The sequence below is a fragment of the Mauremys mutica genome, chromosome 12 (genome assembly GCF_020497125.1).
Source record: "Mauremys mutica isolate MM-2020 ecotype Southern chromosome 12, ASM2049712v1, whole genome shotgun sequence".
Lineage (NCBI taxonomy): Eukaryota > Metazoa > Chordata > Testudines > Geoemydidae > Mauremys > Mauremys mutica.
The window spans coordinates 74,971,432-74,998,399 of NC_059083.1; the positions used below are offsets into that span (position 1 = coordinate 74,971,432).

Genomic DNA, 26,968 nt, shown 5'->3' on the forward strand with positions numbered 1-26,968 from the left:
TTCTCCAAAGAGTTTGAGTGTTTATAACCAGTAAAAGGAAGTCACAGCACTAGAATGCAGTGAACTGGTTCTCTAGCAATAGATCGAGTCATTTAAGATGGTTATTGAGAGGATAAAATAAAAATCATGTAGTAAGCTTCTTTCTGGGATTTAATAGAAAAACATTTATCATGTCCCACTGATGTAAAGTTGCGCACTTGAGACAAACAATTTCCATTTCACAGAAAATTCAGTCTTCAAATATCTTTATTGGAAGGCCATGCACTGCCCTCTGTTACTGTATTTCAAATCACTGTACATTTACTTGGTGAAAACACTGCCTGCATTTTCTAGTACAAAAAACTAAAAATTGTTTCAGGAATGTAGAGAAATATTCAACTTAAATAGCGAAAAAGTGCACCATAATTACTGCTGCACTGTAGTCGTTTCTGCATTTTCCGTAAGTTTCTTAAATAACTATCCTGTCTTGATAACACACAATATAAAGAGCAATTATGAAAAAAACAGACATTTAAATATACTTCTAAAGTTATTGAGTATAGCCTGCTGGCATTGGGTAACCTATCATAGGAGCAGCACCAGTGGCAGGATATGCATACTGCTGTTGGTTCATACCATTGTGCATAGTCGCAATGTTAGCTGCATACTGTTGATCATAACCATTCTGGTAAGCTCCTGCAGGATTACCAGCAGCTCTGAAGCTAGCCTGCATGCCAGCAGCTGCAAAGCCATTTCCAAATGGAGTTCCATTACTGTAGGTTTGAGCACTGTAGCCACCGTTTTGGGCTTTTGCTCCAAAGTCTCTCTTCCCTACTGCACCGTAAGTTCTCTCAAAATTCTCTCTCTCTCTAAAACCACCAAATCCACCCCTTTTGCCCGCAGAGTATCTGTCACGTCGATCACCTCGAGAACGACCTGTGAAGGAAAAAAAAAAATCTAGATGAGATACTGACTTCAAGAGTCATTTGCCAATCAAGCATCAATATCCATGTAATATAGGGAAGTCAAGTACCTTTCCCACTTAATAGATCTGTACTTCAAATGAAAGTTGTGTATAGAAATCTGGATGCCTTGAAGCGTTTAAGCTCATCATTGCCACTTTGACTTTTTCAAAAACATGAACTAAGTGCAATCACCAATGGCTTCCCAGTCTGCAGACTGACACTGATCCCAGGGTGTTAGCTCTAACACTATACAATATAAGCACTTAAAATGATCAAATTAAGTGGTTTGAATAGAAAAGCAATAATGAAGTCCAGAGGGAAAAATGGGAGGTTGCACAAAGGATGTTTAGAGGTACAGAAAGAAACAGGGAAGAGAATGAAGGATGGGAATAAATGGCCTATTATGTAGTACAGACAAGTATATTTTTCTCCACCAATGCTAATAGTGGCAGATAAACTCTAAAAAGGCTATATTCCATCATTGATCTTTGACGGTGCTTTCAGTGACTGGTCTGCTGGGGATTACTTTAGTACAATATGACTACAGGCCACAATTAAAGTTTTACTTTTCCCATACAATTGACACAATACTGCTCCTGATTCAGTACAATTTGTGTATAAAGAGATTTTGAAACCCATTTCTTTTAACTGGCAAGATCAGGACATATACGTTAATGCATTCCTGAAGTAAAGGGTACTATTCTGCCCCAAGTTCAGGGTCTCTGGAGGCAGTGTGAAATTGAAAACATTCGTCTAAAGCTACATACCATGCTACAAACAAAAAAAATTGACAAGAAAAGAGTGTAGTAAATGGAATATTTACCTGAACCTCTGTCTTCAATCAACTGAAGCAATTTGGGGTTGATAGCTTGATTAGCCTCCCGAAGCACAGAGATGAGGTCGCTTACTTGCTTTATATTGTTAGGAGTAAAGAATGTGTAGGCTGTGCCTGTTTTGGTACTGCGGGCAGTTCGTCCAATTCGGTGGATATAGTCCTCTGAGGAGTTAGGGTAGTCATAATTGATGACAAATTTCACATCTTCCACATCTGTAAAGTGTTGCAGTGTGGCAAAAAGCAATGTACAAAGTTTTGCACACCACAACAGCCAAATCAAAAATAAACGTTAGACAACTATATTTTTAAGATGCTAATGGCTGCAAAGAACGTTAGAATTATCCTTTTTGCTTGAGTATTGTGGAAGAGAAAAGTATGCACCCTCCATCTGTACCCATCTTATCACCCACCCAGTGATCTAAAAACCTTACCATAAAGGAGAATGCATTTGCTTGTCATTCCCAACTCAAGAGTTCCCTACAAATCATCAAGTGACTTCTGAATGCTTCTTGCAGTAGGGCCACTAAAGCTCACAGCAGCCTCTTCATGTGCTCATTTGAGGACCTTAGAGTAAAAACACACAAGGTCCTTCACATACACACTCATCAGAAGCTCAAAAAAAATGGGCCACACTGCTTGTCTTGCCAAGACCTTTCAACCGCAGCTGCAAGAAAAACATACCTGTCCCCCAAAGTCACCAAGTTGTTTTTATGCACTGTGTCTCGTCTAGGCAAGCGCTTCCAAGAAGCCAGGGTTCACTTGAGAATGTGTCTCTCTCTGGCAGGTCTCGACATGACGACTGGTGTATAGGTGAAGGAGGAACTTTGACTTTCAAAAGGAGAAGCCATTGCTTTCCCACCCCACTTAGTAAAGTGAGAGGTGGACTTTTTCTCAGATCTCATGTGCCAGTACTCACCAATTTGTACAAGGCTTAGTACATTTTAAAGCTGCTCTCTCCATTTCAAGGTTGAAATGAATTTCATTGAACAATGAAGTTCATAATTTTCTTCGACATTTCAGCAAAGTCACTGAAATTCAAAGACCCACAGATCACAGCGAACAGTATGCACAAAGCTAACAGCACTGTACCATGGCAATCATGCAAAGCATGGGACAGAAAAGAAATACCAGGGCAAAGTGAACTGTGAATAAAAACTGCTGTTTCATGAGAGAACAGTTTATGGGGTAGTAGTTTAAAAGATGGTCTTTGCCTTTTGAAGATTACTGGCACACAATGCTCTCAGCTGTCACCTCTCTATTCGACTGGAAGCAGCCAGCCGATCATTTCCACTAGTCCTCCATCCCCCTCGAGTCCTCCGATTGTCATGCCTAGGCCTTGCCACAAAGACTGCACCTTTATGTGAAAAAAACTTAGAAAAATGCAGAGGTTAAAGAAAGCAATGAACTTTCTTTAAAAATGTTTGGCAACTGGCATTAGAGGAGTTGTACTAACCTAGACCTCTGGATGCAACATCTGTAGCAATCAGGATAGGAGCTTTTCCATGTTTGAATTCTGTAACAGAACACAGTCTGGTCAGTTTAAAAATATAAACTAGAATATAGATTAATCTTAAAAAGTGCCAAGAACAATTTGAGTCACACTTACCATTTAGAACCCAGTCTCGCTCCTGCTGGCTTTTGTCACCGTGGATACCCATTGCTGGCCACCTGAAAGCATATTTAAATTGAATGACTGAACTCAAGATGTTGTACATATATAAATCAGGACACTGACAAACATTTTAGTAAGCTTCCACCAGTTATATTATATACTTATGCTTTTAAGTAGACCAACTGCAAATCCCTAAAATGGACATTAAAGATGTTTAATGAATCTATACTGCACCAATTATGAAAGATTATCTTGCTAGATGCACTTGACATTTACTAGATTTTTTTTTAGTTCATCAGTATGAAGAGTGTGTTACGTACACTGGCTGAGACTCAGTGAATTGTGGACTGATGGAAGCTAGAGTAGCTAAGCTACATAGTGAAATCTAAAAAGGAAAAAAAATTGGAGAAGGAACATACCCATCTCTTCTCATTTTTCTGGTAAGATCATCACATCGTCTTTTGGTTTCCACGAACACAATGGTTTTGTTCTCTTTCTCACTCATAATTTCTTCCATCAACCGAATAAGTCTTTTGCAAGAAAAATTAGTTAATCAAAACAGCAACTCAAGATGATACCTGAAACTAGCAGAGTTTCTTTAGTAGTGCTATTGAGTCACAATTTGACTTCAAATAATTAAGACCCAGTTCTTAACCTTAAGATGCTTTGCATTAAACAAGTCACACAATAAAGCTAAATAGAATCAAAGGAAAACCCCACTGAACATTTGTTAGTTCTATTCATTTAGTAGACCCCCACGAAGAGATCTTACATAACTAATGTTTTCACACACACACCCCCATACTTTGGGAGCACAAACAAGTTCTCAAGTGACTACGTACTTGTCATCCTTCTCTACATCATGACAGACATCCACAATTTGAAGAATGTTGTGGTTCGCACTTAGTTCCAATGCCCCAATGTTGATGTGTACATATTCTTTCAAGAAATCTTCAGCAAGTTGTCTAACTTCTTTGGGCCAGGTTGCACTCCACATTAGAGTTTGCCTGTCAGGCTGAAGATAAAACTGTTTATTAAACCTGAACCACACAAGCAGAACAGTATTAGTTGAACCACATAGCAAAATGCTGCACCCAGCTACAGTTATCAGGATAGATCCAGTCCAATGAATGTTAATGTAATTGAACTGGATGTAATTCAAAAGATAGGAGAAATATGATGGTTGCAAGAATTATTGATATATGTAGGCACCTTCATTTGTGTTTGAAGTAGTAAGGTTTTTTTACCCACGGAAGCTTATGCCCAAATAAATCTGTTAGTCTTTAAGGTGCCACTGGACTCCTTGTTGTTTTTGTGGATACAGACTAACACAGCTACCCCCCGATACTTCATTTTTGTCTAATTTTAAACTACATAAATTTTTGTTAACTAAAGATTGGAAAATGACTTCTACTTACCCTTATCTGATCTACTATTTTTCTGATCTGAGGTTCAAACCCCATGTCAAGCATTCTGTCAGCTTCATCAAGTACAAGGTAAGTACATCTCCTGAGATTGGTCTTTCCAGCTTCTAAAAAGTCTATGAGTCTTCCAGGTGTTGCAATGCAGATTTCCACACCTTAAACCAAGCACACTGAGGTTAGTACATCTGAGAACGTTTTCCACATTGCCCATGTCTATATGGTAACAACTTTATTCGTACCTCTTTCTAAATCACGAATTTGTGGTCCCTTTGGAGCGCCTCCATAAATACAAGTAGACTTCAAACGACATGCTCTGCTATATTCAGCAGCCACTTGCTGCACTTGTTGAGCCAGTTCTCGAGTTGGTGCCAGCACCAGACACTGTAAACATGGTCAATATCAAGTTAGCACTCTCAGGGTAAGCAAGCATGTGCAGTTTTTCAATTTTTGTCAAATCTAGTTTAACTTTGAGAGAAAAGTTACAAGATTCAAAGTTCTATGTTGCCTATGGAGGCAAAGGTAACCAAAGTAGTTTTACTTGTTACTCGAAATCTTTTAGAAGCCTAGTGCTATGACTGTTCCTGCAGCACTTTAAAAAGCTTAATACTAGGTCCTTTTGGGTTTTGCTGCCAGTTACCCCTGTGGACTTTGCCTTCAGCAAAATATCCCCAATGCCAGACATTGAGATATAGGTGCCCTCAAGCCAATATTCCCATTTTGAGAAGCATAATTCCAATAGAAATACTGGAAGTTCTAGAGATTGAATTCTTTGAGAATCTTAATGGAGGACAGGGTCTATGCAATGCACCAAAACCTGGTGGACTAGCTAAAATATGAAATGGATGACCAGCAAATGCCTAATTTTTCTACTCATTCCACAACATTTCCCCCCTCCCCCAAACCATCTGTGCTTTTAATGTAATATTCCTCTTGAAATGAAAAAGGGGGAAAAAAACCACACTCATACTCACAATAGGTCCATCTCCTCGCTCTAGGAAGGGCTGATGATTTATATGCACTATGGCAGGCAACAAGTACTGTTTGAAAACAAAGAAAATCTTCTGTTAATATATGCATTTCCCAGTGTTTCAGATAGGGAACTGGATTTACAGATAAGTGTATTAGCAATACTTTACGAAGTTGAGGTTATGTAACTACATTCCCAGGTTTAAAGTCACAACTTACAGACAGGGTTTTTCCTGATCCAGTCTGTGCTACTCCAACCATATCCAGTCCGCTCAAAGCAACAGGCCATCCTTGTGCCTGAATAGCAGTTGGTTCAGTGAAATTCTGTGCCTGAATTACTTCCATAACATTTGCTGCAAAAGAGAAAGAATGAATTAGCTATTGTTGGTGTTCATGAAGTCTGAGTGACCCCTTGCTATACTGATATTTGTACTTACCAGGAAAGTTAGCTTCATAGAAATTTATAAGTGGTTTTGGACAGGTATGGCCCTTCACTGTAACTTCTTTGCTTGCTCTGTACTGTTCAACCTCTTGCTGCAAAGACAAATAATTACATTAGCTTTATTTACATTTTTTTTTAAATATCTACAGCAAACCTGCAATTCACTCATTGAGCCATGTCCCACAATCAATAAATTACCAAGTAAAAAGCACACTAAGTGACAATTACTGCAAAGATGAACAAGTTTAATAAGGCAAAGAACAGCCCTGGTACATACCACAGTGCGTCTAACTACATCAGGATGCTCTTGATAAAAGTTCTTCTCAAATTTGGGCAGTTCATCTAGGTTCCATTTCTTTTTTGTAAGTTTTTCTCCAGGGTTTCCAAATTTCTTTCCAGACAGAGGTCCACCTCTGCTTCCTCCAAAACGAGGACCACCAAACCTGAAAAAATAATAGTAATTATCCTTGAAGATTTTCAAAAATTCTAACTTGTTCCAATGTGGCAATTAACTCATTTCCATAACATCAGATCAACGCCAGGATTGTCAATATAATCAAATTCCTAGTCTGTGTCCGTAACTATTTGAGGAGGCAATGTTTTCAAGGATTTAACCTCATGGGATCTTTGAAATACCACAAAGGCCCCAGCAGCAGGTGTGCTCTAGTTATCAGATACCCAACATCCCAAACTGAAAGGAGCTCATAATTTTCCTAAAAGTGCTCAAACGAATCGTTAGAAACGAATTAAAAAAAAAAAAAAAAGGACAGACCAAATGCCTTCGTAATAGAAGGGACACTCCCAGCGTGCGTCAGAGACTGAAAAAAAGCCGGTGTGCGCGCGTGGGTGGGGCGTTATGAAATCTAGAGACAACATTCCCGTAAGTGGGTTGCTGTGGTATTTTTTTATTTTGGTATTAAACAAAGGCGTCGATTTCGGTAACGAAATAAAACCCCCGCTGAGATGCTCATACTCATCCGGGGCCCTTTTGACAAAAAGGGACGGTAAAATAATCACCGCTGCCCCCAAATCACGTTAAGCCGCCAGGCGCGTACCCCCCATCTCGCCCCCGGAACAGCGGGCACTACCGATCTTTATTTGCCACGCCAGGCTCCGTCCCCATCCATCCCGGCTAGGCGGGTGAGCGCCCTCCGCCCCCGGAGGGAAACATGGCGGAGCGGCCGCTGCCGTTTCCTTTGTTTCTCATTTCTGTCTACGCCACATTTTCCAGCCGCTGCCATTTTAGAGTCTGGGCGGGGAGGGGGAGGAACAAAGGCAGCAGCAGCAGCCGCCGGCATTTTGATTTCCCCTCAGTCACCGCATGGCGGGGCCGGCCATTAACATCCGCTTACACAACACAAAGCAAGAGCCGGCCGGCTTCAGCCCCGGACGCCATCAGTCCGGGGGGGGGGGGGGGAGCCGCCCCGCGAAGGTCTCCCGCGCCGCAGAGGCGCCTGTACAACCCGTTGACCCGCCAATCGTGATTCCACCAACCCGGCGCTCCCCGAGCCGCCCAGCCGGGAGAGCGGGACAATCGGCGGTGGGGAGTGGGGGGGGGCGCGCCAACCCGCAGGGGAATCGAGCTCCCGGATCCCCCACCCCAGTGCCGAATAACCCCAACCGTCGAGGGCAGATTCCAGGGCAGAGATTGTACCTAGCCGGGTACTAAGTCACCAACCCCACAAGGGTCACTAACCTCCACCCCACCTCCCCTGCTGGGATCGGGCCCCCTACAGCCAGCGGCCCCTCCCGCCGCCCGCGGATCGCTGAAGGAGAAGGCTCCCACCCCCGCCGCCATTTTACGCGGCTAAACCGTCGATGCAGGAGTACGGACGAAAACGGCGGCAAGCGCCGGCTAGGGCCCCAGGCTCACCCTCTGTCCATGTCGTACCCAGGCATGGTGATGACGGTGGACGCGAGACGAGCCCGAGCACTAGAGCCGGCGGCAGACGGTACAGCAAAGTCAGCAGGCACGGGCGATTCTAATGAATGGGGACCGCCCAGCCGCCCGGACGCCGGTTATATAGCCGGTGCCGTAGGGAATGCTGGGAACCGGTTCGTGACGCGCGCACAGAACCCGCCCCTTTGTCATGCGTCACAGCTCGAGTCCCCCGGATTCCCCTCCCCCCCGTGGGGGCGTGACCACAAGAGTTCTGTCCTCGACTTCTCTTTTTCCTGGCCGGCCGGCTGGTGTGTGCTCGCAGGCGGAAGTTCCCCTTCCACTTCGGGCGTGGCTCGCGCTCCCGTCACTGCCCGGCCTTCCCGCACCGTTCCGTTCCCCAGGCGCGTACCCAGAGCCCTCGAGCGGCGTCTTTCCCTCCCTCCGCTGACTTCAGCCCTTCGCGCCCACGCCTCTGAGAGCAGCACGAGCCGCCCGCGCCTGCGCAGCCTCTGTGGTGCCACCCAACCCCCACACGCTCTTTTGATGTAATAAAGGCCTTTGTAGTTAGCCCCCTTCCGCTGAGGTGATGGACGGGGAACGCGAGGGGGGCACTGACCAACTGTACTGAACACCTTCGCCGAGACTATTGAGGGGAACAAACCCACTCGCCTCAAAAGGACATTGGACCTAAATCGCTTCCAGCTAAACAGCCCCAGCTTCTGACATGGCTGTTCCAGTGTATTATTCACCCGCACGAAATCCTATTAAATTCATACCCCTAATGTTGTGACTGGGCAGGCGGTTCACCATAGTAGGGAGTCAGGAGTTTTGTTTTATTTAGAAGAATAGAAATGTGGGTCTGAAAGGGATCTTGAGAGATCATCAGGTCCAGACCCTTGCACTGAGGCAGATCATCAGATAAACCTAGATCATCCCTGGCAGGTGTTTGTCTAGCCTGTTCTTAAAAGCCTTTAACAATGATGGTTTCACAACCTCCCTTGGAAGCCTATTCCAGTGCTTAACTACTTGTAGTTGGAACATTTTTCCTGTGATCTAACCCAGCGGTTCTCAAACTTTTTTCTTCATGGACCACTTGAAAATTGCTGCAGGTCTCAGCGGACCAATTAATGATCTTTCCAAATGTTTGTACCATTAGCTAACTGTCGTAAAGCACTTTGGATAAAAGTGCTATATAAAAAAAAATAATGTTTTTTTATTCTACAAATAAAAGCAGACAACTCATATTTTAATATCAGTAGTCTTACCTTTCTAATGTGGTGGACGTGTCCTCTCTCCCCCATTACAGCAGCCCCCAAGCTGGGGCTGGGAAGGAGGGGGGTCTCTTCTCTGCCACAGCAGCCACAGAGTGGACGCTGGGAAGCTGCAGCCCTGGAGCTGGGGAAAGCGGCCTCTTTCTCTGGCCACTGCAGCCCTGCATGTTTCAAATTCCCCCCACCCCCTTTTCTAAGGTCCTGTACACGCTAGACATTTTCAACCATTATTACTATTTGAAAACAAATTTAACTTTGCTTGTGAAGATAACTTTGAGACTGTAACCCTTACTTGCAGACTGATTGAAACAATAACACTGAGAAGTGTGAATTGCTCCATTGAGCTCAAAAGCCCTTAATTTCAAATGGGTGTTAACACTCAAGCCTGTTATGATATAGTTTAAATTGTAATGTTAATTATTTCACTGCTGATCATGGTACCCAGTCTATATACTTGTTCAATTTACATATACTGTATGTTCCAATCATATAATTTAAAAGGACTTTTTAAAATGGAGGAAAGCTGGCTTAGGAAAAGGATGGTTTTATGATGAATGTGTTGGGTTGGAATACATGAGATGTGGGTTTGCTTCCCGGTTCTATGGTAGACTTCCTTTTCCATATTTCATTAATCTCTTAGTCTTTCTGTGCCTCAGTTTCCTTATCTCTAAAATTTAGCTAATAATACTTTCCTACTTCCTAGGCATGTTTTTAGGATAAATTAATGTATGTGACATTGCTAGGATAACAGCATGATCAGCACTATAAAATAAGAAAATAAGAACAACCATACTGGGTCAGACCAATGATCCATCTAGCCCAGTATCCTGTCTGCCAACAGTGGCCAATGCCAGGTGCTTCAGAGGGAGTGAACAGAACAGGCAGTCATTGAGTGATCCATTCCCTGTCCACTCCCACTCCACTCCCAGCTCATGTCAAAAGAAGCTAGGAACACATAGAGCATGGTGTTGAACCCCCCACAACGTACCTGGCAATGAGTTCCACAGGTTGACTGTGCATTGTGTGAAGAAGTACTTTGTCTTATTACCTATCCCTTTCCTAATGGTTCCTCCTCATATTCTTTTAGCTTTTTTGTCTGGATTACCATAGCATCTAGGAGCCCCATCTATGAATCAGGACCGCATTGTGCTAGACACTGTACAAAGAACAAAAAGATGGTTCCTTCACCAAGGAGTTTACAAAGAAGCCATATTAGATGCAATATTCGAAGAAGCAAAGATATTTGATATTTGATTTTTCCTTTGTTCCTTCCTGCTTTATGCTAAGCGGTCTGATGTGTTCATTTACCAATTAAGTCATGGTTTTATGGAGGTCTCTCAATCTCCTACCTGCTTATACTGAAACCCAGATTTTGTACCAGTTTCAATATAATTGGCTTTCTGGTTTGCATCTCCCTGCCATTCATTGCTCTCACAGCAGTAATTAAAATCCCAAATGCCTTTGTCTTTAGCCTGTTTTGGGCACCACACATTATATGTATTTGGGATTTTAATTAATGGGGCACTCCAAATTCTGGTGTGGCATGGTTTGATGCAATATAGGATTTTGAAAACCTTTAGCCACTGGTTAATTGATAAACAAATGCGTTCAGGCCACTGGATCTCTCTGCATGGACAAATCTGGAAACCTCAGGGACAGCAGTCAAGAGAAGTAAGTGCCAGCAGGCAAAACCTCTCAAGCTTTTTCCTGCAGTGATAATAGTCCCCAACATTCCTACATTCTAGAACAAATCTTCCTTCCAAGATCAAAAATGTTCCTGGACTTCCTTCTCTTCCCAAGCACTCCTGAAGCCTCTACCCCCTTTAATCCCAATCCTCTACTCTCAAGAAAAGCCTCTTAAACTAAATCCTTTATTGGCAAACTCCTCCCAGCATTCCCTAGGACAAACCTGACTAAATCAATTACCAGCACTCTCCCATTTCCCCCCCTCCTTCTCCAATACCTCATACCTGTCAGGACAAGCCTTCTCCACACCTGAATTTGGCCTTGAAAGTCTGAACCCATTAATCTTGCATAATACTCTACTTCAGAGTGATGTCTTTAGCAGAGTCTGTAGAACTGTTTTTCTTATGATTTTGTTATGTTATTCTGAGTCAACATATAGGACTTTTCATATCACACTATCATTATGCATTATTGACCTGTAAAATTATGATTGGTGCTTTACACATAAGACATAGCTGCTGCTGTTTCAAAGAGTTTAGAGCGAAGCTAAACAATGGACATAGGAAAGAAGAAGGAACAAAAACGTTGAGATGGAGCAGTGATGTTTATTACAGGGGTTTAGTGGTTTTTTTTTTTTTTTTGGAGTAGAGCAATTGGAAGGAATAAGAATTTTTGTTCCACCTGTTTGTTAACATTTCTGAGGATGGGACTAACAGTTCTACTCAGACCCATGGGGTGGAGAAGACCCATGTTCCTCTCCAGGGGATGTCCCCTTAGGTCCTGGAACACCTGTGTTGCTCTCCCTGTGAGCACTAGCATACCCTGCATCACTGTTCTCTTGAGGGAGGTGTTGGTGCCCATCCCTCTGATATGACCCTGTTACTTTCTCTGGGAGTCTTCTTGTGAGTGCTGGGATACCCACATTGCTCTCCCCAGGGTGTTCCCTGTGGGCAGTAGGAGTCAGGTTGCCACTTGTCCATGTTTTCACAGGCACATCCCCCCCCCTTTTTTTTTTGAGCTATCTGTCCTGGGAAATCTGTACAGGTGCTCAGTACACCCTGACAGCTGTCTAGTTTTATGGGCTCAGGATCATCCTGGATTTCCCATTCTTTTGTATCTCAGAGGTGGTAACCTTGCCGAGGATACTGTTACTCTTTCTGGAGCGTGTGTTTTCCGTGGGTGCTGGGACACCCACATCACTCTCCCGGGGCAGGAGGGAGAAAGGGAGGAAGAAAGGTTCCCTGGGACACCATTATTGCTCTTCTCATCAGGTTTGCTTGTGCATGCCAGGACTTCCCCTATTACTCTCCAGTGTGTGTGTGTGTGTTGGGGTGGGGGGGGGCGATCCTATAGTTATCACATTGCCTGACCAGCCTGGCTTCTGCAGGCCTCTCCTCTCCTGTAGCTGCTCAGAGTCCCCTTGTAGCTCTCCCCAGGGAGAAGGGCCACACGTGAGACACCCCGCCATCACTCTCTTGGGGTAGGGTTCCCACGCTCGCTTGCTCTACGGGTTTCCTCGCGCAGAATCCGATCATGCAATTAACAGTCCCAATTTGCAACCCTCGGGGGGAGGGGCGGTTGACCAGCGTCACGTGACCCAACATAAAGCGCCACAGCGCGCGCGTTACTTAGCAGTGCAGTAGGATCCTCCCCTATCGCAGTTTCTATAGCGACCGGAGCCGACGCGGCGGCTAAGTATAAATAGCTATAAACGTAATCAATGTTTAAAAAAAAAACCGAAATGGTGAAAGCACCATCGAGGTCGGGTAGAAAATGAGAAAAAAAAACGCGCTAAAAGCATGAAAAACGGAGAAATCCCAGCAGGAAATCCCGCCCCTTCCGGCTCCGGTTTGGCCAATCGGTGCGGAAGGAGCGCTGTCGCTGTATTTAAATCTCCTGGAAGGGGGAGGGGAGCTGTATTCGCCAGTTGGGAGCTTCGGCGTCGTGCCCCACTGAACAACACACCATGGGCAGCCCTGAGGAGAGAGGTGGGGGGCGTAAAAGGGAACCCCATGAGCGGGGCGGGAGGGGATGGTGTGTGGGCTGGCAGGGATGTGGGAGTCGCCTGGGCTGTGCCCTGTCCCTTTTCACCATAGTAACTGGCTCCTCACTGTTGCTTCCCGCCCTGTGAGGTACCGTCTCCCGTCAGATTAAGTGACTTGCCCAGGGTTACAGAGTGAGGCTGAGGGGGGAATTGAACCCCAGATTCGGGAGTCCCAGACTGGGGCCCTATATTATCACCCATCCTTCCTTGTCCCTGAATGTGGGTGGTGTGTGTAGGAGCCACTGCCTCATCTGTGGTAGGTCTTAGAGCTGGGGTGAGGAGCTACCATTTAGTCTGGAAATCTGTGTGGGGCAAGGGAGGGGAAGGAATGATTTATTAACAGGGAGGCCTCTCAACTAGTCTTCAATGTTATGTTTACTTAAAAAATTAAGTAGATTAGTAAATATCCACCAGCAGCCTCTTGTCCTGGCCCCATGCTGGTCTAGCTGGGGGGTGTCTTTTCTCCTGTCTGAGGGCAGTACCTACATCTTACTTGCCCTATGTCCCGAAACTAAGTGACGCCTTTTCTTGTTTTATGACTTAATTACAGCCTCTGAGGCTTTCTCTTTGGTGAGCAATCCCCAGATGACCTCAGTTAACATGTTAATATTGAAAATGAAACAAGTTATTGGCCCATAGTCTAAAGACTATTAAACAACCAAGAAGTATCCTTTAATTTCCTGATGTTGAATGCATGTGAAAATGAAACATGAGGGCAAGTATTTTGGGGAGCAAACATGGACACACTTCAGCCTGTGGAGGAGAAAATCACTTCAGGACACTAGCAGACTCTTGCAACAATTTGCTCTGCTTACTTCCATTTGCTGAACTTTTTTGTTTCATCCACTATGTCCTCTTAATTAAAGATGTTAAAAACTATTAGGTGATGCAGAAAACCTTTTGTGTGTTGGGGCAGAAAAAATAAATGTGTGTGTTAGCACTGCTGGCAAGGAGAGGGAGTTAACCTGTTTCTCTGGACCATTGATAGGCATACCAGCAAACTTCTGCCCCGCTTCTCATGCTGAATATCTTGCTGTCCCAAGTGACTGCCCTTAAGTTGAAGCTAGTCTTGCTTCTTCCCTGCTCATTTGTGCACTTCCCCTCCACTCTCCCTTTCTCCTCTTTCATGGTGTGACTGGAAGGCAGCACACTTGCTGCATTTCACAGCAGGGTCTGGTGGTTGGGACCTGTTAGTCTGCTCCTTCCTGAAACTTGGATGGAAATCAGACTGTACAATAACTGCTGCAGCCCAAGTTCTATCCATGTTCTAATATCCCACCTCCACCTGTATGCTAAAAATATCCTTTAATATTTATATAAACAATTATTCATTTTATATGTTGGCACAACATGAAAAAAATTATCTACATAAAATTACTTGATGTACTAGGCCAGTAGACATGAAGATTGTCCTACACTCTTTGATGTGATGTTTGCAATGTATGAATTATGTTGGGATTGGGGGAAATGAGCATTATTGACAGCTTTTGCTCTATGGCTTCTGAAGGGATGATACCAAAAATTGGCCTGATTCATTAAGCACTCTGGACACATCTATCCTTAAAATTAATGGGAATTCTGTATGTGGATGGCTTGCAGGATCATTGCCATAAACTGCAGATCTCTAATAGAACAAAACAAATTCTAGTATTGTTTAGTTAATCTGTAACAATAGAATTTTTTGAATTCTCAGATCAAGAGTCATATTACACTTAATTGTCCTCTTTTTATTGTTCTGCCCAAATATCAGAATACACAGTTTTCCATAATGAAAAGCAATTTGGGGGACTAAGGGCTGTTTTTCACTCCTGTCTTTTGCTCCCATCAGTACATAAATCATAAATTCTTTATTGTTTAATAGGCATATAAAGACACTTTCTAGTTGCCAAACTTGTTACATGAGCCTTTAGCTGGGAGTCTCCCTTCATCATAATGTACACAGACAGGGTTTTGTACTTACGTTTTCTAGCTAAGTCATTTACATGTTTTAATATTTTTTTAATAGAATGGGTTGATGTCGCCAATGATCTTCTTATGAAATGTCATATAAATCTGCATGTGACGAAGCTCACAGAATGTTGTGCTAATGTATTTGTTGGTCTTTATGAGTCGATCTTGGGAGAAAAAGTACCAGGTAGGAATAGAGATCCTGTATCATTACTTATGTTGGCTTTCTTTATCTTTCTATAAATATAAACATAAATAAACACAATTGTATTAGGAGAAGAATTATTAATTTCTCAAGTTCCAATAACACATTTTCAAAAGTAAAATCACAAAGTAAACTGAGGCCAGTAGACTACATCTTGTGTACAGCTGGTAAACATACTGTGTAGTTTAACATTCAAACAAAAAGGTTTGAAAAACCTAGTGCATACAAGATTGGTGTACTCTTTAAATGTTGCTAAACTACTCAAGTGAGGCCTTGTCTGCAGTAGGATTTAAAGGTATGATGTTAGCACGTGCGATCTGTGTTTTAAAGTCTAGTATGGACAAGGCACACTGCCTCTAACCCTTGCTAATCTGGTTGAAAACTTGAGCAGCTTAGTATTAGTGTTAGAGCATTGTGCCGGCAGCCGAGTGAGCTGAGACTGCAGGGGAGGGGGAACAGCAGGGGCGGGGCCAGGGGCTAGCCTCCCCAGGGCAGGAGGTCAGGCAGTGGGCAGGAAAGTCCTGTGGGCCGGATGTGGCCTGCAGGTTGTAGTTTGCCCGCCTCTGCCATAGTATGATGTAATGTTTCTTCTTTGTAGATTTCATAGCCTCTCCCAGAAGCCAAGAGGATGATGCACATAATGTGCAAGCAGTAATAGATTCTCTGGCATTGGACTACTTGCAGGTCAGCTTGTCTCACATCACTGGTGAGTACTTACAGTCCTGGTCAACAGAAGTGAGGGGTATACATGCGTGATTGAAAAATACCCAAGGCTTTACATTCAACTTACTATTTATAAGCAAGGATCTGATCTTTCAGAGTATGTTTCCATATCTGCATGCAAAATTGTGCATGTGCATTAAGTTATGCCCAGAAAATAGTCTTGGTCTGAAAACTGGGCCATCAATTTAGAGAACAAGCAAATAATTAAAAATTTAGACTAAAGCACCTAATTACATTTCATGTGTACTGTATTGGAGTATGGAAAGTAGTAAATCAGTGTTGAAGTTATTAGTTTTTTACCTTGAAGCTACCAGTTGGATTAAGACACTGCAGACATCTAATTATTCCTAGTGGAATATATAGCAGTTTTTATCTTGTTTTCTTCATCAAGTCACACTCTTCCACTCAGCTGGAACGATGTTGTGGTTGGTGGTGTCAGGCTGTATGGGAAGAGTCTTTGCCCTTCTCACCTTGGAAACAGTAGAAGAAGCCTTGAATGTGTCCTTGGGGATATAATTGCCATACTTGGCAACAGAGGGAAAACACATTGTGGTGGTAAACACTTGGACTTGAACAGATAGTTAACGGGTAGATGTGTGTGTTTAAATCTGTTCAAAATATGAATATTTGTAGTAATTCAAGTGAGAAATAGCCAATGTGGTCTCAATTTTATTTAATTTAAAATTTATTTTAATTGGATATTGTCAAAGTAGTTAATAAATTTGCTATGACATTCATGTTACATTGTGAATTTTTATAACAGAAATAGTCATTTAGATATTTTAATTGTCTAAACTGAAATACCAGGGTTTTTTTTTGAGACCTTCCATTTTTAAGCCTGTCATTTAATCTTATTTGAAATGAGTCCTAATTTATGTATTTTTTATTGAACAATGTATCTTGAAATAAAAAACAGGTCAATCTCTTAACTGTAACAGTGCTAACAAACATTTGCAGTGAAATACTGAGGGAATAGTTCAAATTCTGGTTCCAGTCATCCAGCTGGGTGTTAATGTATATTTGGCTTGTTCTGAAGATTGCAGTATTGCTTGTGACTTTTTGTAAATAACTGGAGTGTATCTAAGTCCTCTGAAATCTGAGCCTACACGGTGATTATCAGTTTTGTGCTAGCTTGGGCATGTATGTATATGTTGAAGACTTCGGTTTTCAGGGGCTTCCACTCTGGCTAGTGAAGACCAGTAATATCATATAAATAACTGACTCACTAAAAAGGGAGGATGGAACCTTTTTCCTCCTAACAGCATCTCTTGCTGACTGGTAGGTATGTCTACAGAGTATTGCTGACATATTTGAAAGACTCCTACATCCTGCCTTCCCAGCTAATAGTTCGTTTGTGCAGTAGCAGGCATGTATGAGAATCCTACCAAGTTCCCCAACAAACTGAAGGCAGGAATCCTTAATTAGTTTCATATTGACTATAATACTACCTGCTGAACCAGCTACAAAGTATAGGCAAAGATCTCAACAGCTTGCTCTAGCAGAATTTTACCCTGTAGAAACAGGATGAACTGCTAATGTGACTTTCACTAGACCAAGGTTTCTCAAATTGGGGGTCGGGACCCCTCATGGGGTCACAAGGCTCTTACATGGGTGGTTGTGAGCTGTCAGCCTCCACCCCAAACCCCACTTTGCCTCCAGCATTTATAATGGCATTAAATGTATAAAAAGTGTTTTTAATGTATGGGGGGGGGTTACACTCAGGGGCTTGCTATGTGAAAGGGGTCACCAGTACAAAAGTTTGAAAACCACTGCACTAGACAAGTATGCAGTGTGTAATCTTGATGTCTGGTATGCTCCATGAGAGCTGATGAAAAATGTGTCAGTGAGATTAGGCTTTCAATTGTTGGAACAGAAAATGTACAATTTCAGGATGTTTGCCACCTACCTTAAAATATGTTACAGAAATAAAAATCCAACAGTGACCCAAACATCTAGCTCCAGCTAAATTTCTTCTGAGTTGATATTTGTATATGCATTTTTCTGAACAGCCTTTCCAAGCTTTTGACAAATTTTTAAAGGTGATTTTTTTTTCTCTAAGCTCTAATTACTAATTCATAGTAACCTCTGTTAAGGAGAGAACATTGTGAAAGGAGAGAGAGAATCTATCCGAAATCTGTTAGAAATATTTGATGGCCTGCTCGAATATCTTACAGAACAAATCAGTGAAACTTCTTCTCAGAATGGGGGTGAGTAAAGAGACTATCTCAGTTCAAGATATTATGTGCTGCTGCTTATTATTATGATGGACTATTTCTTATCTTGCCTGCATACCTTCAGTGCTACTATTAAGCTACCATACTGAGGCGTAAATTCTGCCTTCATATGTACACCATTCTTTGTATGTTTAAGGATGGAATAGGCTCCTAGTGTTAGATGAAGTTTATGCCTTTGCGTTCCCCCTGATTAGCAACTATATTTTTGAGGAAGCCCATAGCCATTTAGTATCATATATGGAAAACAGACTTTGTAAAATCTTGTTTTTTACAACACCTAAGATGAACAGGAGTGTTTGCATTTAAATAGGTTTTTGCTCAGATTTAAAACTTTGCTTGCAATGTTTGTAATCCAAACATTGCAGGAAAAAAGGGGATTGAAACTGATCACAAACAGAAGTCGAACTTAATCTATTTTCATTTCCCAAGTTGTGTACTTACTGCTCCATTTCGTTCAGTAGTCATGGTGAACAGAAAGTTGGATTTAAAATCTTTTAGTTTCAGTAATATATGGTAATAAAAGGTGAAGCCTTTAAAACAAACAAACAACAAAAAAACCCATAGTGCTCCTTTTAACATGGTTCTCTTTTCTGGCAGAAACCATCTCCTAACAACTTTATGAATTACAAGTGTGAAAGTGGTATTAAAATTTCCTCCTAACTTACCACTGAAGCGTCTATTGAATAAGGTGCATGTGGAAGTTGTTATATTTAATATAAACTGTACTGTTAAACCAAAATGTACAAACCTGTTCAGTGTGACAGTTTTAAACAGCATGTTAAGTCTAAAATTGCCATTGATGTCAAATTATTTCTTGTGATATTGGCAGTAGTACCCATCCTCTGTGTGTGTGGTTTTCCTTGAAATTAACAAACCAATTTTGATTATAAACAGATGAACCTGACCAGCTAGCTAACAATGAAATTCAAAGTGCGCTTCAAGAGCAGCTGGAAGGTGACCTTGAGGAACCTGTGCCACCTCTGAAACTCCCATCAGTTGCGGAGTAAGACTGGTTCTGAATGTTTTAAAGTTACATTGGCACAATGACTGTGTTTTTACATATCTATAAAGTGTCTAGCATGTTCATACTATGCAAATAAAAAAAACATATTGAGTACAAGCATCAAATGGAATGCTTGGTCTTCTTTGGGCAGCAAGAGATCTAAAATTTGGATCAAGTATGTGTTTGCATTGCAAAGCCTAAGACAATTTGCAGTTTTAAAAATTTTTAATCCACATTTAGTGGTGAATCTGCACAGTAATGAGTTATGTTCCAAACTTCCATTGTGGTCTCAGTGCATGCTTTTTTATTTAAATCACTGAAGCTTAGTTAATCAATTGTATTATATCATGAAAATAAATGTATTTTTAAATTAGCTTACTCTGTGGAAACTGATCATACTCTTTTAAAACGTAAAGGCCAGCTAACTGAAGATATAGAGTTAGGATTCTTCTGCAGCTCCATCTTGTGGCCTAGGCAAGCAAAGACTGTTATTGCTAATAGATCTTCTGTGTTGTGTTCCTCTTAGGTCTTCCCAGTCAGATATTTTTGTCCCATCTTGGGAGGTAGAAGGATCAGAATCTACTAGTGAATTAATCAGGCTTGGGGACACTGCTCATTCATTTTCTCTAAGAAAGGAAGGTGAGTTTAAAATATACCTTTAAGACTGTTCTATATGGACATGTACTCTTCTAGCAATCAAACATACACTGTCAAAAGTGCTTAGTATTTTTAAATATATGAAAGGTCTGGGAGCATGCTTGTAAAGCAAAAAGCTTATAGCTCCTTTTGTTTTGAAGGTTCCCTAAATGCTTCAGCTTATATATGGTTAGCACAACTGAGATGAAGCCACCTCTGGGGCAGATAGGGAAAGTCAACTGGCATAAAGTATGCTGCATAACTGTAGGTCAGAGAAAACTTAGGTCAAGAGAACAGGACAAATCTTTACTCTACTCTTACAAGTAACACCAGTGGACTTTGAATAACTGCCAATAGCAGATGGACACTCTTATAATATAATTCTTATTTCATAGACAGAACTGCATGGTACCCAGTGTACTTATGTCAAGATAAGGTGATCCTGCCGCGATGGAAACATCTAGTTCCCTAGAGTTTAAGGGTTTCAAACCTGATTTAGAGTTGACCATTATCTATCCCTTCTGGTTGAAGGGTTTTGTTTTTTGTCTAAAAAAGGACTACATAGTAAAACAGTGTGAATTAGACCCAGTTCAGAAGGACATGAAAGCATAACTGGATGACCTCAGACAATCACAGTATGAAATGTAAAATTATTGTAACAATGTTGCTTCAAGACACAATATGTAAACCCTAGCAATGAATTATTCTTTAAGCTTACTTACAGCAAACAGTTGGTAGGAGTCTGGGCAATTCAGAAACATTCTTTAAGGGAACCAGATGGCTCATGGAATTGGTAATAGGAGCCACTTAAATTGGGCTCATTCTGAACACCAATAGCATTGTTGTTGACAATTTCCTTTGCAAAGCGAAGGACTGAATGGGTACTTAGGCTGACTTATCTTGCCCCTACAATGGTAGCTGAGCAAATCTGTGAATAATACTTTTGTCGCATACTGTGATGGATAAATACAATTTCTTGAAGTGTTTCAACTTCCACCTGCAACATTCTGCTGTCCCCACAGCAGTGAAGAGCATTAACTGATAGTTACTAATTCAGTCCAATATGAATACTGTCTAAACACAGAGCTGATAGTAAAAATGCATTTAATTATTTAAACAAGTTTAACCTGCTTTCAAACACCACTTGCAGAGTTCCAGCTCCCTGAATTGTTGCCAGCAGAGAGAGAGAGGTCTAAGGAGATCAAGGAACCTGAAGACGCTGAGGCTACTGTGGCATCTTGTCAACTTGTGACATCATCTAGTCAGCTTTCCAGCTTCAGAAGAGCACTTGTAAAAGAGAGGGAAGGTGAGTAAAATTCTGACTTCCTGAGAAATACCTTAGAAATTCTTTAGCCTTCCTAGTTCTGTTGGCAGTAATCCTCACAGCCATGGATTTGAGACTAGGAATACAGTAGCTGACAAAAGAAGGCTTCTTATTTCTTTATCTAGAGTTACTTATATAAGTAGTTCTTCGCCTTTTTTCCTTATTTCAGTTTTGGAGGAAATCTGAATGGTCTGACACCTGATAAATCAGAAAACTAAGATGTTCATATGACTGTTTAACTAACTTAATGCTAAATTATCAAATCAGTTCTAATTAGTTCCTCACATCCAAAATCCAAATTTTGCAGCAAAGATAAAAACTACTGTCAATGTCTCTTATGTGTACTAAACTCTAGAATGATTGAGGAGTAACATGCTTATTCAAAGATGAAGCTGAATGAAAGTGGTCCAGCTGGCATTTTTGTTCAGTGGATTAACTGTGCCTATATATTTTTCATATTTGTCTTTAAGGATCAATGGATTCTGTTAATTCCACTGAATTTCTCAAAGAGAATTTGAGTTCCAGTGCTAAGAAGCTTGGGGAGCCCATACGCCCAGCTATTCCTTTGCAACCACCATATCAGCCTCCTGAACCCAGGCCTCATTATTCAATGGGAAGGGAATACCAAAGCTCAGCCAGACAGTCCCTAGGTTTCGCTAATAGTCATGGACTTGAAGCTTCTGTTGTAAGTGAAAACCTCTTACTTGGTTTTATTAGTAAATATTTTCAGCTTTTCTCTATTGCATTTGTAGAATGGAATTAATGAGATATCTATCTGAACTGTATCTCTGAATGGATTATTACTCTATGGCCTTGTCAAAACATTCCTGTTCAGCAGGAAGAATACTGAATTGTTAATTTAATATGCATATTTTCTTCTCTTTGCAGTTTGCAGAACCACTTAGACAGGAGTCAGCTACTTCTGATAGTGTTCCTCTGTCAAGACTCACCCCTGGTGAGAACAAGTTGTGCTTCATATTAAACTCTGTTCTAATGCAGTGTTAAATATTTGTGCTTGTTACTTTGAATTCATTGCATTGGCATTGAGGGAAACATGGTTTTGAAAACCTTCATCTATGGTTTGCTGTTCAAACCTTACTAAATTCAAATTTCTTAACAGATGTGAGCAAATCACTTTTTTTTTTTAAATAGGAGATATACCAATCTCCTAGAACTGGAAGGGACCTTGAAAGGTCATCAAAGTCCAGTCCCCTGCCTTCACTAGCAGGACCAAGTACTGATTTTTGCCCCAGATCCCTAAGTGGCCCCCTGAAGGATTGAACTCACAACCCTGCGTTTAGCAGGCCAATGCTCAAACCACTGAGCTATCCCTCCTCCCATTGTCACAATGTCTACAAGGGGAGTGAAAATAGGTCATAGTCAAAGGGGATTTATTGTGCTGAGAAGTAAAGTGTGTCCATTGCTCAACTGTGGTGTTTTTGTTTTTTTTTCCTCCAGTTAATCCATCTAAGCTTTGTCTGTTTTACAGAAACTCATTGACAAAGGGTGCAGCTGAACTGGTGCAGAATAAACTAGCTATGAATGTAGACTAAGACAAACTATGTTAATCCATTCCAGAAAGCATGGTTAAACCCTCCTAGTATAGACAAGTGCTTATTTTCTAACTTCTCTGTTGCCTTGGAGACGCTGGCTACTTCTCCAGTTTCCATTGCATCACCCTCTTAGATGTAGGCTTTGAATTTAAGTGTCAAGAAATTCTCCTAAAATTAAAAAAAAAAAGTGTGTGCATGCCATAACTGAATAGCTACACATCTAATTACTGTCTTCTTTCCCCTATTGTTTTACACTTCTTTTGACAAATCGTTTGTAAGCTCTTTGAGCCAGGGTCCCTGCCTTTTGTATTTGTTCTGTAAATCACTAAACACACTTGGGTGATGTGTAGAGAATAAATAATCAATAAACACTGCTGTTTCTATTGCCAGTTTTTCCAGTCGGAGATAAAGTGGTGTCAAAAGATGAGCTAAATGGCACAAATGATGTGGCCAAGGTAACTATGACTTTCTACTATTTGTAAAATCCATACATGTTTTAGACAGGGTTGCTGTAAACCTGCATACAGGGAATTTCCCCAAAATTGTGCAGGGGATTTTTGGTATTCCTACCACCTTGCAGAAATGAAGCTTTTCTCTTAAACTTGTTGCTGCTTTTCTTTTCAAAACCTTGTGAATGTGACCTGATACAGTATTGACTTGGTGTGTCTACAAGCAGATTGTAAACTATATTAGTCATATCTCAATGGGATGTTAGCACTAACTGATGATGTAAACATTTGCATTTACATTGCTGACCAGTTCAGCAAAAGCACCCAGTTATTACACATCAGTTGGATTTATCTAAGGATGTTTAGGAAGAATATTTTAACCTCCTCCTTACCTAGTATCTTACGATATTGGTGACACCCCAGAATCAGGTACCTCCAGAAAACCTGAGACTTGCCTAGATTTCAACAGAGGATTTGCCTCAGTCTTAAGCTCAGTCAGTGACCTGGCCAGATTACTTCCCCCTCCTTTTTGTCCTTGCATTTTCCCTTTGGAACAACTAGATAATTCAGAACCCACAAACTGGTTAGCAGATTTCATTCCACTCAAAGGGCCTGCAGGGGAACAGGTCCTCATAGGAAACTACCAGAGCAGGAGAAGAATACTTGCTCCACAAAGCACTTCTTGGCTGATTGAAGCCACTGTGGGGCTGACCTGCTACTTGGCAACATGAGAAGATAAGCTCTGATGGGCAGCGAGTAGGACTTTCAAAATATAGTGGATTTCACTTGTAACTTAACCAAGAACCCTTCGTTTTAAGTCTTACTATAACCAAATCAGCCAACTTAACATTGCAGTTCTAGTCTTTTACCCTCTGCTACGACAAAGGTTACTTGCATGACTGAGGGTATGTTTTACAGTGGAAATAAAAACCCGTAGCTGGCCCATGCCCATTGACTTGGACTTATGGGGTGCAGGTTAAGGGGCTGTTTAATTGTGATATAGAGGTAGGAGGGTCCCAGAGGTTGGACATCTACACCACAATTAAACTGCCTCGTAGCCCAAGCCCTGTGAGCACAAGTTATCTGTCACAGACATAAACTTAGTCTCTGGACTCTTCCCAAAGCAGTCTGTAACTCTTCCCTTCACGTTGCTGTGGCTGAGCAAAAGCAGATGTTAATGAACTTAAAGATACATGCTGAACAGTGCACTTAACATTGACAGCCAATCAGATTTTTTTCCCCTTTTATAAGTGGAAAAGATCTTGTGCCAGGCTGTCAGTCTACAGACAGTTTGCTGTAAGATGATGTATGTCCTGGACTAGTCTGGTTAGTGGTAAATGATGCAACTACTTGCCACCTAGAGGATATAGACAAGAGCTAGATGTAGTAGTAATATGGACATGTTATCTATCACTGATTAAAGATGAGACCCATCATGGTCATTTTTCACATCTCAAACTTTCTAATAAGAACATAAGAAAGGCCGGACCGGGTCAGACCAAAGGTCCATCTAGCCCAGTATCTGTCTACCGACAGTGGCCAATGCCAGGTGCCCCAGAGGGAGTGAACCTAACAGGCAATGATCAAGTGATCTCTCTCCTGCCATCCATCTCCATCCTCTGACGAACAGAGGCTAGGGACACCATTCTTACCCATCCTGGCTAATAGCCATTTATGGACTTAGCCACCATGAATTTATCCAGTCCCCTTTTAAACATCGTTATAGTCCTAGCCTTCACAACCTCCTCAGGTAAGGAGTTCCACAAGTTGACTGTGCACTGCGTGAAGAAGAACTTCCTTTTATTTGTTTTAAACCTGCTGCCTATTAATTTCATTTGGTGACCCCTAGTTCTTGTATTATGGGAATAAGTAAATAACTTTTCCTTATCCACTTTCTCAACATCACTCATGATTTTATATACCTCTATCATGTCCCCCCTTAGTCTTCTCTTTTCCAAGCTGAAGAGTTCTAGCCTCTTTAGTCTTTCCTCGTATGGGACCCTCTCTAAACCCCTAATCATTTTAGTTGCCCTTTTCTGAACCTTTTCTAGTGCTAGAATATCTTTTTTGAGGTGAGGAGACCACATCTGTACACAGTATTCGAGATGTGGGCGTACCATGGATTTATATAAGGGCAATAATATATTCTCAGTCTTATTCTCTATCCCCTTTTTAATGATTCCTAACATCCTGTTTGCTTTTTTGACCGCCTCTGCACACTGCGTGGACATCTTCAGAGAACTATCCACGATGATGCCAAGATCTTTTTCCTGACTCGTTGTAGCTAAATTAGCCCCCATCATGTTGTATGTATAGTTGGGGTTATTTTTTCCAATGTGCATTACTTTACATTTATCCACATTAAATTTCATTTCCCATTTTGTTGCCCAATCACTTAGTTTTGTGAGATCTTTTTGAAGTTCTTCACAATCTGCTTTGGTCTTAACTATCTTGAGTAGTTTAGTATCATCTGCAAACTTTGCCACCTCGCTGTTTACCCCTTTCTCCAGATCATTTATGAATAAATTGAATAGGATTGGTCCGAGGACTGACCCTTGGGGAACACCACTAGTTACCCCTCTCCATTCTGAGAATTTACCATTAATTCCTACCCTTTGTTCCCTGTCCTTTAACCAGTTCTCAGTCCATGAAAGGACCTTCCCTTTTATCCCATGACAGCTTAATTTACGTAAGAGCCTTTGGTGAGGGACCTTGTCAAAGGCTTTCTGGAAATCTAAGTACACTATGTCCACCGGATCCCCCTTGTCCACATGTTTGTTGACCCCTTCAAAGAACTCTAATAGATTAGTAAGACACGATTTCCCTTTACAGAAACCATGTTGACTATTGCTCAAGAGTTTGCTTTTCTATGTGTCTGACAATTTTATTCTTTACTATTGTTTCAACTAATTTGCCCGGTACCGACGTTAGACTTACCGGTCTGTAATTGCCGGGATCACCCCTAGAGCCCTTTTTAAATATTGGCGTTACATTAGCTAACTTCCAGTCACTGGGTACCGAAGCCGATTTAAAGGACAGGTTAAAAACCTTAGTTAATAGTTCCGCAACTTCACATTTGAGTTCTTTCAGAACTCTTGGGTGAATGCCATCTGGTCCCCGTGACTTGTTAATGTTGAGTTTATCAATTAATTCCAAAACCTCATCTAGTGACACTTCAATCTGTGACAGTTCCTCAGATTTGTCACCTACAAAAGCCAGCTCAGGTTTGGGAATCTCTCTAACATCCTCAGCCGTGAAGACTGAAGCAAAGAATCCATTTAGTTTCTCCGCAATGACTTTATCATCTTTAAGCGCTCCTTTTGTATTTTGATCATCAAGGGGCCCCACTGGTTGTTTAGCAGGCTTCCTGCTTCTGATGTACTTAAAAAACATTTTGTTATTACCTTTGGAGTTTTGGGCTAGCTGTTCTTCAAACTCCTCTTTGGCTTTTCTTATTACACTCTTGCACTTAAGTTGGCAGTGCTGGTGCTCCTTTCTATTTGCCTCACTAGGATTTGACTTCCACTTTTTAAAGGAAGTCTTTTTATCCCTCACTGCTTCTTTTACATCATTGTTAAGCCACAGTGGCTCTTTTATAGTTCTTTTAATGTTTTTCTTAATTTGGGGTATACATTGAAGTTGGGCCTCTATTATGGTGTCTTTAAAAAGGGCCCATGCAACTTGCAGGGATTTTACTTTAGTCACTGTACCTTTTAACCTTTGTCTAACTAACCCCCTCATTTTTGTATAGTTCCCCCTTTTGAAATTAAATGCCACAGTGTTGGGCA

The 26,968-nt window shown here is 41.5% G+C and overlaps 2 protein-coding genes across 5 annotated transcripts in view; one reads left to right on the forward strand and one right to left on the reverse strand.

The window, feature by feature from the left end:
- Positions 1–228: 228 nt before the first annotated feature.
- Positions 229–8,261, reverse strand: DDX5 (DEAD-box helicase 5). Of its 2 annotated transcripts, none has more exons than XM_044982590.1 (13): positions 8,115–8,261; positions 6,501–6,666; positions 6,219–6,315; positions 6,001–6,134; positions 5,787–5,852; positions 5,055–5,196; positions 4,810–4,970; positions 4,234–4,406; positions 3,811–3,921; positions 3,386–3,447; positions 3,233–3,292; positions 1,768–1,992; positions 229–915 (listed from the first exon to the last, which is right to left on the reverse strand). In XM_044982590.1, the coding sequence occupies exons 1-13, from the start codon at positions 8,120–8,122 to the stop codon at positions 530–532; spliced, it is 1,791 nt and encodes a 596-aa protein (XP_044838525.1). In that variant the 5' UTR covers positions 8,123–8,261; the 3' UTR covers positions 229–529. The 2 variants fall into 2 exon arrangements, with proteins under 2 accessions (XP_044838525.1, XP_044838524.1); XM_044982589.1 differs by having other exon boundaries at positions 8,097–8,253.
- A 4,547-nt stretch (positions 8,262–12,808) lies between these two features.
- Positions 12,809–26,968, forward strand: part of CEP95 (centrosomal protein 95) — a 29,650-nt gene continuing 15,490 nt past the window's right edge. For 2 of the 3 annotated variants that reach the window (XM_044981266.1, XM_044981267.1), the window contains exons 1-10: positions 12,809–13,050; positions 15,112–15,240; positions 15,857–15,964; positions 18,075–18,188; positions 19,110–19,218; positions 19,745–19,857; positions 21,005–21,160; positions 21,649–21,863; positions 22,067–22,133; positions 23,122–23,186. In XM_044981266.1, the coding sequence (XP_044837201.1) occupies positions 13,029–13,050; positions 15,112–15,240; positions 15,857–15,964; positions 18,075–18,188; positions 19,110–19,218; positions 19,745–19,857; positions 21,005–21,160; positions 21,649–21,863; positions 22,067–22,133; positions 23,122–23,186 (1,098 nt within the window). In that variant the 5' untranslated portion in view covers positions 12,809–13,028. Of the gene's footprint in view, positions 13,051–13,254; positions 13,363–15,111; positions 15,241–15,856; positions 15,965–18,074; positions 18,189–19,109; positions 19,219–19,744; positions 19,858–21,004; positions 21,161–21,648; positions 21,864–22,066; positions 22,134–23,121; positions 23,187–26,968 lie in introns of those variants that run through there. The other variant, XM_044981268.1, reaches the window with a different exon arrangement.